Source organism: Crotalus tigris, unplaced genomic scaffold, assembly GCF_016545835.1.
Source record: "Crotalus tigris isolate CLP2741 ecotype Arizona unplaced genomic scaffold, ASM1654583v1 scf7180000024337.5909745, whole genome shotgun sequence".
In the NCBI taxonomy this organism is placed as follows: domain Eukaryota; kingdom Metazoa; phylum Chordata; class Lepidosauria; order Squamata; family Viperidae; genus Crotalus; species Crotalus tigris.
The window spans coordinates 2635817-2648673 of NW_024100507.1; the positions used below are offsets into that span (position 1 = coordinate 2635817).

At 37.3% G+C, this 12857-nt stretch overlaps 1 protein-coding gene across 7 annotated transcripts in view; it reads left to right on the plus strand.

The window, feature by feature from the left end:
* LOC120299983 (ATP-binding cassette sub-family A member 5-like) overlaps positions 1 to 12857 on the plus strand; it is an 82970-nt gene that overhangs the window by 60344 nt on the left and 9769 nt on the right. For all 7 annotated transcript variants that reach the window (XM_039325397.1, XM_039325395.1, XM_039325394.1 and 4 more), the window contains exons 26-34: positions 23 to 160; positions 1516 to 1581; positions 4600 to 4691; positions 5835 to 5958; positions 7359 to 7476; positions 7575 to 7666; positions 8375 to 8550; positions 9174 to 9249; positions 9920 to 10014. In XM_039325397.1, coding sequence (XP_039181331.1) covers positions 23 to 160; positions 1516 to 1581; positions 4600 to 4691; positions 5835 to 5958; positions 7359 to 7476; positions 7575 to 7666; positions 8375 to 8550; positions 9174 to 9249; positions 9920 to 10014 — 977 coding nt within the window. The remainder of the gene's footprint in view (positions 1 to 22; positions 161 to 1515; positions 1582 to 4599; positions 4692 to 5834; positions 5959 to 7358; positions 7477 to 7574; positions 7667 to 8374; positions 8551 to 9173; positions 9250 to 9919; positions 10015 to 12857) is intronic.

Consider the following 12857-nt stretch of genomic DNA (forward strand, 5'->3'; position numbering starts at 1 on the left):
TAAATTTTCTTTTCTCTTCCAGGCTGCTTTAGTTTGTTCTGTTGTCATCGAAGTAGCCTTCTTTATGTGGTATTATACAACAGCCGCTGTTCTTCACGTTTGTTTTTCTATTTTTGTTCCCATCTATCCTCTTATTGGATGTCTTATTTCTTTTATAAAGGTAGGTTTTCTAAGGAATTGGGTTAAGAAAGACAATAAGTTACAGTGCAGGAGAAGTGGGAACAGAAAATATTTAAAAGGGTGATTGTGCCTTCACTTTAATCATATTTATGGGTTTTTTGTTCAATTGGCTATCCTCCTTACCAGTGCTTAAGAATACTGCAGATTGTGCTGTGAAGTGTTTCCCAACCCCCAGGAGTAGATGTCGACACTGTGTAAAGCATTTGGATCACTAGAGGGTTAAATTACTTCCATCTTTTATCTTAAATAAAATTATGATGCTGCCCTTTACAAACTGGGAATCAGGCTGAAGATCAGAAGAAGACTCTTACAATCTCTAATTTGGATACTATATTTAACATCATTCCATTTCAGTTAATATGAATTGCCACTGCAATGCTTTTAGTGATTTATTACAACCAAATCAGATAGTATACATGAGGGGGACCCTCTCATTTGACTGTCCTGGATATTTCCTGAATTTAGCATCTCTTTCATTTTGTTATTGTTATCACTTCTTCTCATGATAAAAGAAAGATTGATTAATCTTGACACTACTACTGATGACAGGAGTTTATAAAAAGTATTATAAGTTACCACTGGTTTATAAAAAGCTAGTCTAGTAAATTTGACTGTGATTGTCAATTCTATTGATTTTGGAAAAAAATAAGGCATGCTATATAGGTGGTTCTTGACTTATGATTGCTAACAGGCGTTTTAAGTGAGTTTTGCTCCACTTTACGTCTTTTCTTGCCATAGTTAAGTGAATCACTGCAGTTAAGTTAGTAACACGGTTGTTAAGTGAATCTAGCTTCCACATCTCAGAAGGTCACAAAAGAGAATCACATGACCACAGACACTGCAACTGTCATAAATATGAGTCAGTTGCCAAGCATCTGAATTTTGATCACATGACCATGGGAGTACTTCAATGGTTGTAACTGTGAAAAAGTGTCATAACTCACTTTTTTTTAATGCTGTTCTAACTCCGGCCACTAAATGAACTGTTATAAGTCAAGGTCTACTGTATTTTCTTTATACATTAATGTGTTTTAGAACTGATATATAGAATCAGTCAGATAAATCTAGACCAAAACAACCTAATTATGTGTATATTTTGGAACAATCTATATTTTGGAAAATTTTGTCACTCTTCTGAATAAATTTCTGAATAATAAACTAACTGTCCTGTGAAAAATATTAGCAGAATTAAAAATAAGAGTATTATCTTGTTTATCTGGAATCCCCTCAAGATGGAAAAACATTTCAGATAGTTTATTGAGTTCAGTAGCCATACCAAGTACCATTTTTTAAAAATTTATTAAGGTTGGCTGTAATTATTTCTTATTTTGTTAGATAGTGCGGAAACTTGATAACAAGATGGAGAAGCATTCAGAAAGATTGTTGATTTCTGTTGTAGCGGTAAGCACCTTTTAAATAAAAGATCCAAGAGATCAGCTATTTTCTTACAACTAGAAATAATAACGTAGTGTGTTATTTTATAGTTAGCCTGTTTATAATTTGTGTAAAACTATGACATGTTTAAAAATTGGTTTGGCCACTGTGAACATCCCCCCCCCCCCGCAAAAGTAATAATATTGTTCGATTTTGCAGGAGCACTTACTATAACCTGAAATAAAAAGCACATATTTTCAACTTTATTATGTTAAATGCAGTGTTATAATTATGTAGAAAAAATGAGTTATTTTATGAAGGCAATTTAAGTTGCTTTTGGACTGGGGTGGGAAACGAAGGCAGTTTCCTTCTTGAAGGAGCAGAACTTTTTTTCCAAGACCATCTTAACACAAATTATGGGGTTTTCAGTCACTCTTTTCGTTTATGTTCATATTTATTGCTTGGTCCTTGGTTTAAAAAGCTGATAATTTCAATTATAACCACTGTACCTCTATTGATACAAGTGGTTTTACTTTAAAGGCTAGCATAGGAGCAACAGACTGATCTTGCCAGTGCTGTGTTTAATTATTGAAGAATATTTATTTGTTTCTGGCATGCAGCCCATAATTGCATTACTCAAGATGGGCAGTCATATAAAATCTTTAAATAAAAATGAGACAAGACAGAATATCTTTTATTTCATTTTCATGTTTCTTAAATATGAAACAGTTCTTGTGATGGTAGGTGGAAATGACCTTGAGATGCCGCAACCTAGGCTACAGTCTGAAAAGAGGCAACTCAGTCAGCAGGTGGGAGAAAAGCCTTGCCAAAGGGACCCTCCCTAGTTTTTCAAAGACTAAAAAGAGAGGGGAGACATATTTTCAGCCTTGCAAGATTCTGCTAATATTAGTAACCTTACAGTAGCAACAGCAATAACACTTAGATTCTACACCGCTCCACAGTGCTTTGTGGCCCTCCCTAAGCAGTTTACAGAGTCAGCGTGTGGCTCCCAACAATCTGGGTCCTCATTTTACTGATCTTGGAAGAATGGAAGGCTGAGTCAACCTTGAGTCATTCAGGATTGAATTCCAGGCTTTGGGCAGAGTTAGCTCGCAATGCTACATTCTAACCACCGCACCACTGACCTCCTAAAGATAATGTTGATGCTCCTGGTTGTGTTTCTTGTCTGGACTACTCAAAAGAGTTAAAATTAATCTTGCCAGACTGAAAGTATTTTTTCTCTTTTTAATCTCTGGGAAACTAAGGAGGGTCTCTTCTGAAACACTTCCCATGATTCCTCCCCCCATTTGCAGACTGAACTTCTTCTTATCAGACGTCTTCCTCCTGCATCCCAAGGTCATTCTCACATGCTGTCACAATTCCATTATTTCCCTTTTGAGAGGGATTTTAAAAAGTGAAATAATAGAATGTAAAATGGACCCTCAATCCATTATAGTCATTTCACTTTGTGCTATATTAGGGCAGAGTGGAATTGTGGTGTAAGTAAGCGATGGAATCAGGCGTTTTTATTCATGAAGTGCACATTTGATTTGACAGGAACCTAGAGCAAAATATAATAAACCGCATCTGAGAAAGTAATACACACAAGAACATCGCCATAAATAAAATGAAAATTTAAAAACTAGAATATTAAAGACCAAGACCAAGGTGAAACAATAGCAAATAGCATTAAAAATATGAAAAAAATATACTGTAAAACCAAAACATACCCTCTCTCTTTCATGCATGAGATTTATAACAGCACTTAAACAGGTAATAATATAAAGTACAGACAGATCTGGATCAAAGAAGACATTCCTTCAAATGTCCTGAAGCCAAATGATTTAAGCTTTCTGAATCAAAGCAATAACTTAGATAAAAGAGCCAAGGTTGCCTACCCCTGACTTAGATTGTTGGAGAGAAAAAACTAAAACCTAGTATAATATCTCATAACGACAGATAATCCTCAATTTACAACCACAATCTCCATTGCTAATCAAGACAGCTGTTAAGTGAATTTTACCCCATTTTATGACTTTTCTTGCTACATTTGTTAAGTGAATCGCTATAGTTCAGTGGTGGCGAACCGATGGCACGCGTGCCAGAGGCGGCACTCAGAGCCCTCTCTATGGGCACGCACGCCACGCCCCAGAGATGGCAACTGTCCCTCTTCAACCAGCTGCCCACTAACTGGCCGAGGTCCCACATGGCCGGATGCATCCCAGCACCCATGTGCTCTCTGGCCTCTGTGTGTGGGGGCCAATGGTGTCAGGCAGCAGCCGCCCCGGCCCCTGCCTCACCTTTCCCTGTGACAATGGCACCCCATCCTGCCTTGCCTTGCCTCGCCTTACGCCGCAGGACGAGCGTCCTGCCCACCGCCCCACCTGTCAGAGACCCCCTGGATCTCCCCAACCCTGCCCGACCCCCACAGACGTCCCTTCCCACGAGCAACATCGAGATGATCATGCCCACCTTGGCCACATCCACCTAATCTGCCATGACTACCACAGCCATGCCCACCCAGTGGGCCACGCCTACCTGGCACCCGATGATAAATAAGTGGGGTTTTGGTTGTAGTTTGGGCACTCGGTCTCTAAAAGGGTCGCGATCACTGCTATAGTTGTTACATTACTGACATGGTCATTAAGTGAATCTGGCTTTCCCATTGACCTTGCTTGTCAGATGGTGTTCACATGATCCCGGGACACTGCAACTATCCCTAAATGCATGCCAGTTACAAGTGTCTGAATTTTGATCACATGACCGTGGGGATGCGTCAGTGGTCATACGTCTGAAAAATGGTCATAAGTCACCTTTTTTCAGTGCTGTTGTAATTTTGAACAGTCGCTAAATGAATGGTTGTAAGTTGAGGAGTACCTGTATTCAATTGCTGCAATGAATTATTTTGTGAAATATCCTATTATAAGCAGCTGGCATTCTAAGCAGTTGTTTTCAGTTGTCTGTTTTGATTGTACTTGTTTACCAATTGTTCTTGTTTCTAGCAAAACAGAAGTTTTGATATGATTTTTTCCCCTTTCATATTAGCCATATTTGCAATGTGTAATTTGGCTCTTTCTTCTGCGCTATCTTGAAATGAAGTGTGGAGGGAAGTCAGTAAGAAAAGATCCATTTTTCAGGTTGGTATATCACTGATAGGAAAAGGTAATATGCTAGTACCAAATTTCAATAGGTAATGATAAATTTAGGATACCTTTTGAAGAACCTTTTTGTCCAAATAAATAATGCTTTAAATTGATATTTCAGATTTACTGCTTAGAAGTTTATATATGCTTACCCTTGCATCTGATTTAAAAAAATCTATTAAAGGGAAACAGAAAACATATCGCTGAACTGTAGTATTGAAGTGATATTAAAGAAAAAAAGGACTGGAAGGGATAGTCAATTTCTTGCACTGAAGCCTGGATTGTTTGTTAAAATCCAAATTACGATTTCAAAGAAAACACATATTCTTAGATGTAGAACAAAGAATATGTAGGTTAGTATTGCCTCCAGAATAATCACTGTAGGTCATTAAGCAAGAACATTACATGGTCACAATTTTTTTATCTGGTGGCATCCTCATTAATTTTGCTTATCAGAAACCAGGGAAAAAAAGGATATAAATAGCAACCATGTGACTGAGGATCTGCAGCCGGAAGAACTCTGAGGACCAGTCATAACTATTACTATTTTTAGCACCATCACAAACTGGAATAATCTCCAAACAAGTGGTTGTTAAGTGAGGACCATCCATTTAAATAACATTTCCCAATATTTTCAAACCCAGTTTCCTTCTCCACTCATTTTGCTGATATATTTACGAGTCCCTTCTGCTGATCCTATGTTTTACAAATTGTTTGGTGGAAAGTCTGCAAATATCCTTGTGTTGATCATCATTTGTTCTGCAGCTTCATTTGAATTAATGGGCATTATCATTTATTTTTACATAAGACCCAGCTTCTCCTGACCTTTTCCATTGATCATCTTTCATTAAATAAAAAAGCTTCCTAGACTTTAAAGTATGTGGCCTGAAAAGCTTTTTCTTTTTCCTGATAGATGTTTCAGCAAAGGGGAAGACTTGTATCTGTACCTTTTCTCCCTGTTGTGTTGAATTGTTCCTCACATCATGACACCTGGGAACTTTTTCCAAATAAGAACAGGCTAATTTGAGGGCTCTTGGAGCTGAGTTACCTTATTGTTAAATATTACATGGAATATTTTCCTGTTTATTTTGTTTGTTCAAAGCCATTGTAGAGAATGAATCCTTTACCTGTTTTCAGAACACCTGTGAAACTCAAGCCCTGGAAACTCCCAGATGTGCCGCATGATGAGAATGAGGATGAAGATGTTACAGCAGAGAGGCTGAGGGTAAAAGAGTTGATCACTTGTCAGAGCTGTGAAGAGGTAAATTCTGCATCCAGTTTTGGTCACCACGATGTAAAAAAGATGTTGAGACTCTAGAAAGAGTACAGAGAAGAGCAACAAAGGTGATTAGGGGACTGGAGACTAAAACATATAAGGAACGGTTGCTGGAATTGGGTATGTCTAGTTTAACGAAGGGAAGGACGAGGGGGGACATGATAGCAGTGTTCCAATATCTCAGGGGCTGCCACAAAGAAGAGGGAGTCAAGCTATTCTCCAAAGTGCCTGAAGATAGGACAAGAAGCAACAGATGGAAACTAATCAAGGAGAGAAGCAACCTAGAACTAAGGAGAAATTTCCTGGCAGTGAGAACAATTAATCAGTGGAACAACCTGCCTCCAGAAATTGTGGATGCTCCAACACCAGAAGTTTTTAAGAAGAGACTGGACAACCATTTGTTTGAAATGGTATAGGCCAAGGTGTCAAACTCACAAGGTCGTGTGATGTGTTGCGACATATCACGACTTTTTTCTCATTGCCAGCAATGGGGTGGGCGCGATTTTGGCATGATGCATCCGGTCTGCGGGCTGGCAGTTTGACACCCCTGGTATATAGGGTTTCCTGCTTAAGCAGGGGGTTGGACTAGAAGACCTCCAAAGTCCTTTCCAACTCTGTTATTCTGTTCTGTACTGTACTATACTGTACTGTACTGTACTAATACTAATACTACACTACACTACACTCTTCCTATTCCCACATAGCTCTCTCCTTAGTGCAAACCAGGATGGAAAGGGGTAATTTGCTTAGGTAATCTGGAAACAGCTGATGAGTGATATGTTTTTCTGAATCTAAGAAACTGAGGCTCTATGAGGATGGGCCTGGTTACATTTTATAGAAACCTAAACCACTTGGCTTCTCCCCCATCACACTTCCTTCTTCTTGCATTCAAGAAGAATAAAAATAGTTTGTTGCTGTTGTGCAGAGTGCTATAGTACATTGCTCTTGTCCCTGTACATTTTGTATGTTGCTGTGCCAGGAGCTCTTCATTTCAGCTTCTTTGTGATCCGCTGCACAATGATATACAGGAACTAGGAAACGAGAGGAGTGCTTTTCCTATGATTGGTCAGACCACACCTCCTAGTGGCAGAAACCACAACCAACTTGGGGAACAGAATTAAGCCTATTTCCCACACAATTTCAAGAAAGAATATTTTTGTTCAATATTAGTTGTGTGGGAGAGGGGAGATAGTGATGTCATATTGAGTAGATAACCTCCCCACCACCACCAAGTTTGGAAGTGTTTAATCTATGTACATTCATTTTTATGTTCTAAATGAGATCCAGGTTAGTGACTAAATGAGTTTTTATTCATTTAAAGGAATGTATTTGCATTGTATATTCATTCTAGCTTGGATATAAGCTCTGCATTCTTTTTTAATTAGAAACCAGCAGTTTTAGTCCACTCTTTACACAAAGAATATGATGAAAAGAGTGATTTTCTTCTTGGAAGAAAAATAAAGAAAGTGGCAACTAATCATGTTTCCCTCTGTGTAAAAAAAGGTTGGTCTTAAAATTATTTATTATGGACTCAATATTTAAAAAAAGATGGATAATCTTGCCAAGCAAAAACTGCAGATTACGGTATTTTTTTTTCTTAGGGGAAATACTGGGAGTGCTAGGTCCAAATGGAGCTGGGAAAAGTACGCTAATAAATATTCTGGTGGGAGAAGTTGAACCAAATTCAGGCCAGGTAATTAATTTTAACCATATTTTTTTACTAGTTTTTGCAACTGGACATTATGGCATTCTCATCTAAAAGAGATCTTACAATGCAGGTGGTAATTCTGAATTAATAACATGAATATTTCATATTGAGATTGCATATCCATTATTATATATGATGAATGATGAAGGAATAGCATTGGAAGTATATTTCTTACTAGTGATGTGTCCACTGATGGTTCCTCATGCAGGCTTCTTCATATAGTCCTCTTTTTGTGATCATTATATACTTTGAATTGATTAAATAAAATGACCCGACTACAAAAATATGTGCTTAAACTAAGCAAAATTGGGGAAGGGATGTAGAAGAGCTATCCAGATAAATGGATGGAAGGATGGATTAAGCCTCTTTTCTTTTTATATATTACATTTATAACCTACCTTTCTTCTAAGGAGCTCCAGATGACATGCTTTCAGTCACCCCTCATCTTATATTAAGAACAGCTGTCCTCTAAAATAGATTCCCAAGAAACCACTCAGAAGCTCAGTGGAAAAGTGGAAATTAAAACTTTGATTTTTGTTCAAACTACTGCACCCCATTGGTTAAAGAGAACTGAAATCCTTGAGCTAATATATCCTATTACTATCATTTCAGTAAGGTGTGCATATAATAACTTTTAAATGTTTCTGGTGTATTAATTAGAATCATAATCTGAAAACAATGGTGTATCTATAGGTGCTGATGGGAGACTTTTCTTCAGGTGATAATAATGAAGATGATTCCATGAGGTTTATGGGGTACTGTCCACAGACAAACCCACTTTGGCCTGAAATCACATTACAGGAACATTTTGAAATATATGGTGCCATCAAAGGAATGAGTGAAAGTGACCTGAAAGAAGTCATAAAATGGTAAGACATTATTAATAGAGAAAAATAATTCATAAATGTATATTAATAATTCATTGATACATGTTAATACATTCATTAGCATGTATTGACATGGTATCAACTGTCCAAACTGTCAAATTTTTTGGAAGTTGACACCATGATTTATTGTTAAAACTGCTTATAGGGAAATTTCACAAACCTCTAATTAGTATGATGAAAAACCTCATAGCATCTCCTGAGTATAAAGATCTCTCATATTTATTTGTTTTCATATTGCTAAATCACCCATCTTCCTCAAAGAGAGGCTCTGGGTGGTAATATAATGTAAAATAAGTGATAAAACAATGTATAAAAATTAAAATTAAATTAGGATTATTTTTTTTTAATTATAGACTAATGACAAAAGTCTAAGATGGCCATTTAATGTTGGTTATTATAAGGAGGGGGGGGGGCTCTCATAGAACTAGCCAGCCCCAAATTTGCATTGTTCTCAGTGCCCCTCCCCCCACCCAAGGCTGCAGAACCAAGATTTGATCCCTTTGTGGAAGGAAGGCCAAGAGATTGGGGGCCATATTGTTTTTTTTACATTGCTTACAAGTATAATACCCTTTCAAGACAGAAAAATGAGTTTGTTTTTCTTGCAGCATCTCCAGTGCACTTGATTTTAAGGATCAGCTACAGAAAAAAGTAAAGAAACTTGGAGCAGGAATCAAACGAAAGGTTTGGTTTTCTTCTGAAATAGTTAACTTTCTAATTCATGCTATGGCATAAACATTCTAAGAGCCGAGGTGGCGCAGCAGTTAGAGTGCAGTACTGCAGGCCACTTTAGCTGACTGTGTTCAGCAGGTCAGCGGTTCAAATCTCACCGGCTCAAGGTTGACTCAGCCTTCCATCCTTCCGGGGTAGGTAAAATGAGGACCCAGATTGTTGGGGGCAATGTAAGTATATATATACATTGCTTACTGGTGTACACCGCTTAGAGAGTGCTTGCACTTAAAGCGGTATATAAGTCTCATAAATAAATAAATAAATTTAACTATGTAAGCAGAGAAAAATGTTCCTTCCCTTAATCTTTTGCCATGGCCATTAAGAATTATAAGATAATATCCCAAATATCTTTTCATCTGGAGGAATAGAACTAAAATGCCATCAGGTCATTTAGTAGTTGCTATCTTCTCTTTAACATGTGTTCTGTTACATAAAATGAAATTTGACATTTCTTTGAAAGTAGCGGATGTAGGACGTTTCCTAGAGAGTTTTTAAAGACTTGACATTAATTTGTATGGATGCAATCCATCTTGAAGTGATTTTTTTTTTTGCTTCACTTGGCTTTACCAAAAGTAAATAACCATCATTGATGTGTCCCCCCCCACCCTGGTCTTTTTTTTAGCTATGTTTTGCCTTAAGTATGCTTGGTAGTCCCCATATTACTCTACTAGATGAACCATCTACTGGTATGGACCCCAAAGCAAAACAGCACATGTGGTAAGTGTCTCCAAAGGACATGGAGAATATATTCAATGTGAAATCGCAACCATTTATTTACTTTAAATATATCCATCCTGTTGCATAGTGGGCCAGAATGGGCAGTGATTAACGAAGGATCCATTCTGTAAGCCTTTAAAAGGCATTTTACTCTTGGTAAAAAATAACTTAGGCATAACAAATTTGGTAAAAAGACAATGCTCATAATAGAAACAAAAACGAACACACTGCAAAGTTGTGATCCCAAGAAGCAGAAAAAGTCTTCTATTTTCCCCATCTGTCTTTATATAAACATCTGGTCTAACAGATCTTATGAAGACTAATGGCTTTCATATTTCAAACACTTTCAAAGCAACTAGCCATAAACAATAAACAGAGATAGAAACTTCTCTTACCAAACAATTATGTCAACCCTCCTTGCTTTCTTCATGGTTTGCTCTTTGGGGAGGTGTAAAATTAATTGCAGATGAAGCTGATCCTGGTAGTGGTTCTGCAAAAGTGCTATCAAGGCTGGCTTTACTTGACTCACACATTATATTTCATTTTTTTAAAGAAGGAATGGAGCGATAATGTTGTAGTGCCAGACTGACTGGGTGGTATCCAGCATTCTGATTAGGGAAGGCACAAAGTAGCTCTGAGAGGGAAGGCAACAAGAGTATAAATCTCTAACAGATAATAAAGGGAGTTTTTCTTCACTCTACATCAGGGGTGTCAAACTGCCGGCCCATGGGCCAGACGCGTCACATGGAAGCTGCGCCCACCCCATTGCCGGCAATGGCAAAACCGGCCCGATACGTTGCGCAACGTCACATGACGTCGCAAGTTTGACATGCCTGCTCTACATGGATGATCTGGTAAATTCACCACTGGAAGAGAATCTGTTCTCTAGCCCTGAAATAGAAAATGGAAACATCAGCAAAATTTAAAATAGAAGCATATTTTCCTTAATTTTCAGCTGGGCGGTTTGGGAAAGTAACACATTTATTATGACACAGAGTACACTGCTGGTCCTATTGTTGCAGAGGTTCTACAAGAATAACCAGAAATTTCCCCATTGCTGCCATAATGTCCATCTATTCCAATGCTGCTGCTACCATCCTGGCTCACCTTTCCTCAGCCACCATTTGCCTCCTTAATCAGTTTTGTCTTACTGTCCAACTTAATAAATTTGCGTAATCTTAGATTGCAGAGGTCTTGATTCAATTTCATGGATTCGTGCAGGATTGTGGTTTTTAAAGTATCACAAGGCAGAATTTGTTTAAAGGGAACTGCTATATTTTCCCCCTGAAAAATATTACAGTCTAAGCATATTATACCCATCAACTATTTTAGACTCAGTAATAAGTTTTAAAAAGCAAAACATGGCTAGAAGATACTAATGTTAGGTAGAGTCACATTACCCATTCAAAGAGTTCTTTTTAAAGGCTATAGCTCAGGTTGAAGGAGAATATTCAGTAGACTGCTTTTTAAAAGCAATAACTTGGATGTGGGAGTTAAGACTACATCTCATAATTGAGAATAAGTGGAATAAAATATTGAGAAGACAGCAACAGATTGCAAATGCCATCTCTGCAAAGAAACTGAAGAAACGGTGGATCTTCAAATTAGCTGCTGCAAGAAGACCACACAGATTGCCTACAAACAATGGCATGACAAAATAGCAACAACGGTAAATTGGAATATCTGCAAGTAATACCATTTGCCTGCAAGAGAGTCCTGGTGAAACTACAAAATAGATGAAGTAATAGCAAATGAAGAAACTAAATTGCTCTGGGACTTTAGAATTCAAAGAGCCAAGCACTCATCATATAACACCCAGGAACTCACAATGGTTGAGATGAAAAAGGCTCAATAGTGGATGTTGCAGAACCTGGAGACAGCAGAACAGAAGAATTGGCAAAAATCACAAAATACCAAGACCTTTAGATAGAAATAAGAGAGAAGAAAGCAAAGGTAGTGCCAATAGTAATAGGTGCCCTGAGTATAATTCTAAAACTTCTGAGGTATCACTTGACAAAATCACTGACAAAAGCATTGACAAAATCACCATCAGTTAGTTGCAAAAGGCAGCTTTACTTGGAACAGTTTGCATCCTGCGACAATATCTTTAACACTATTAGACAAGATTTACCTATCCCAAGTCCTTGGGAAGGATTTGATAAGTCTATAAAAATGACAAATCCAGTCTAAACATCTGGCTGACTATGCAACCAGCCATGATAATCAGCATGGAATGTGCATATATTTCCCTTTTTAAAAAAATTATTTGATTAAAATTTGAAAACAAAAATAAAAAGTAAACTAAAAGCAAGAAAATGGGAAAAAAGAATCAAACAAAAAAGCAAGATAAATGCAAGTAAAAGTAAAAAGTAAAAAAAAGGCTTTCAACTTTTTTTGGTACATATATAAATAAAGATACATCTACCTCTAAAATTAATTAATAGTCTATATTGCTTCTATAATTCTGTATAATTCTAATAAATCCCAAAATAAAAATTGTTTCCCTACTTTCTCTCAACAAGTCCCAAAGTGGCTTTATTAACAACTCATCACTGTCTTATAAAATACAACCTCTTCATTCCTCACCCCATTTTTTATAAACTCAAATGTTCAGCTCTCCTTATTAATTAGCAAAGATCTAGTAAAAAGTAGCAAAAATACCAAATAACATAAATATATAGCAACCCAGAAATTATGGGTGCATCCTGACCTGGCCATCTAATACTTCTATTATGGGAGGTGCATTGTCTGCTGATTAGCTTCCAAGTGCAATTCAAGGTGCTAGCTATCACCTTTAAAGACCCACATGGCTCAGGGCCTAAATTTCTCTGAAGCTGCCTTAT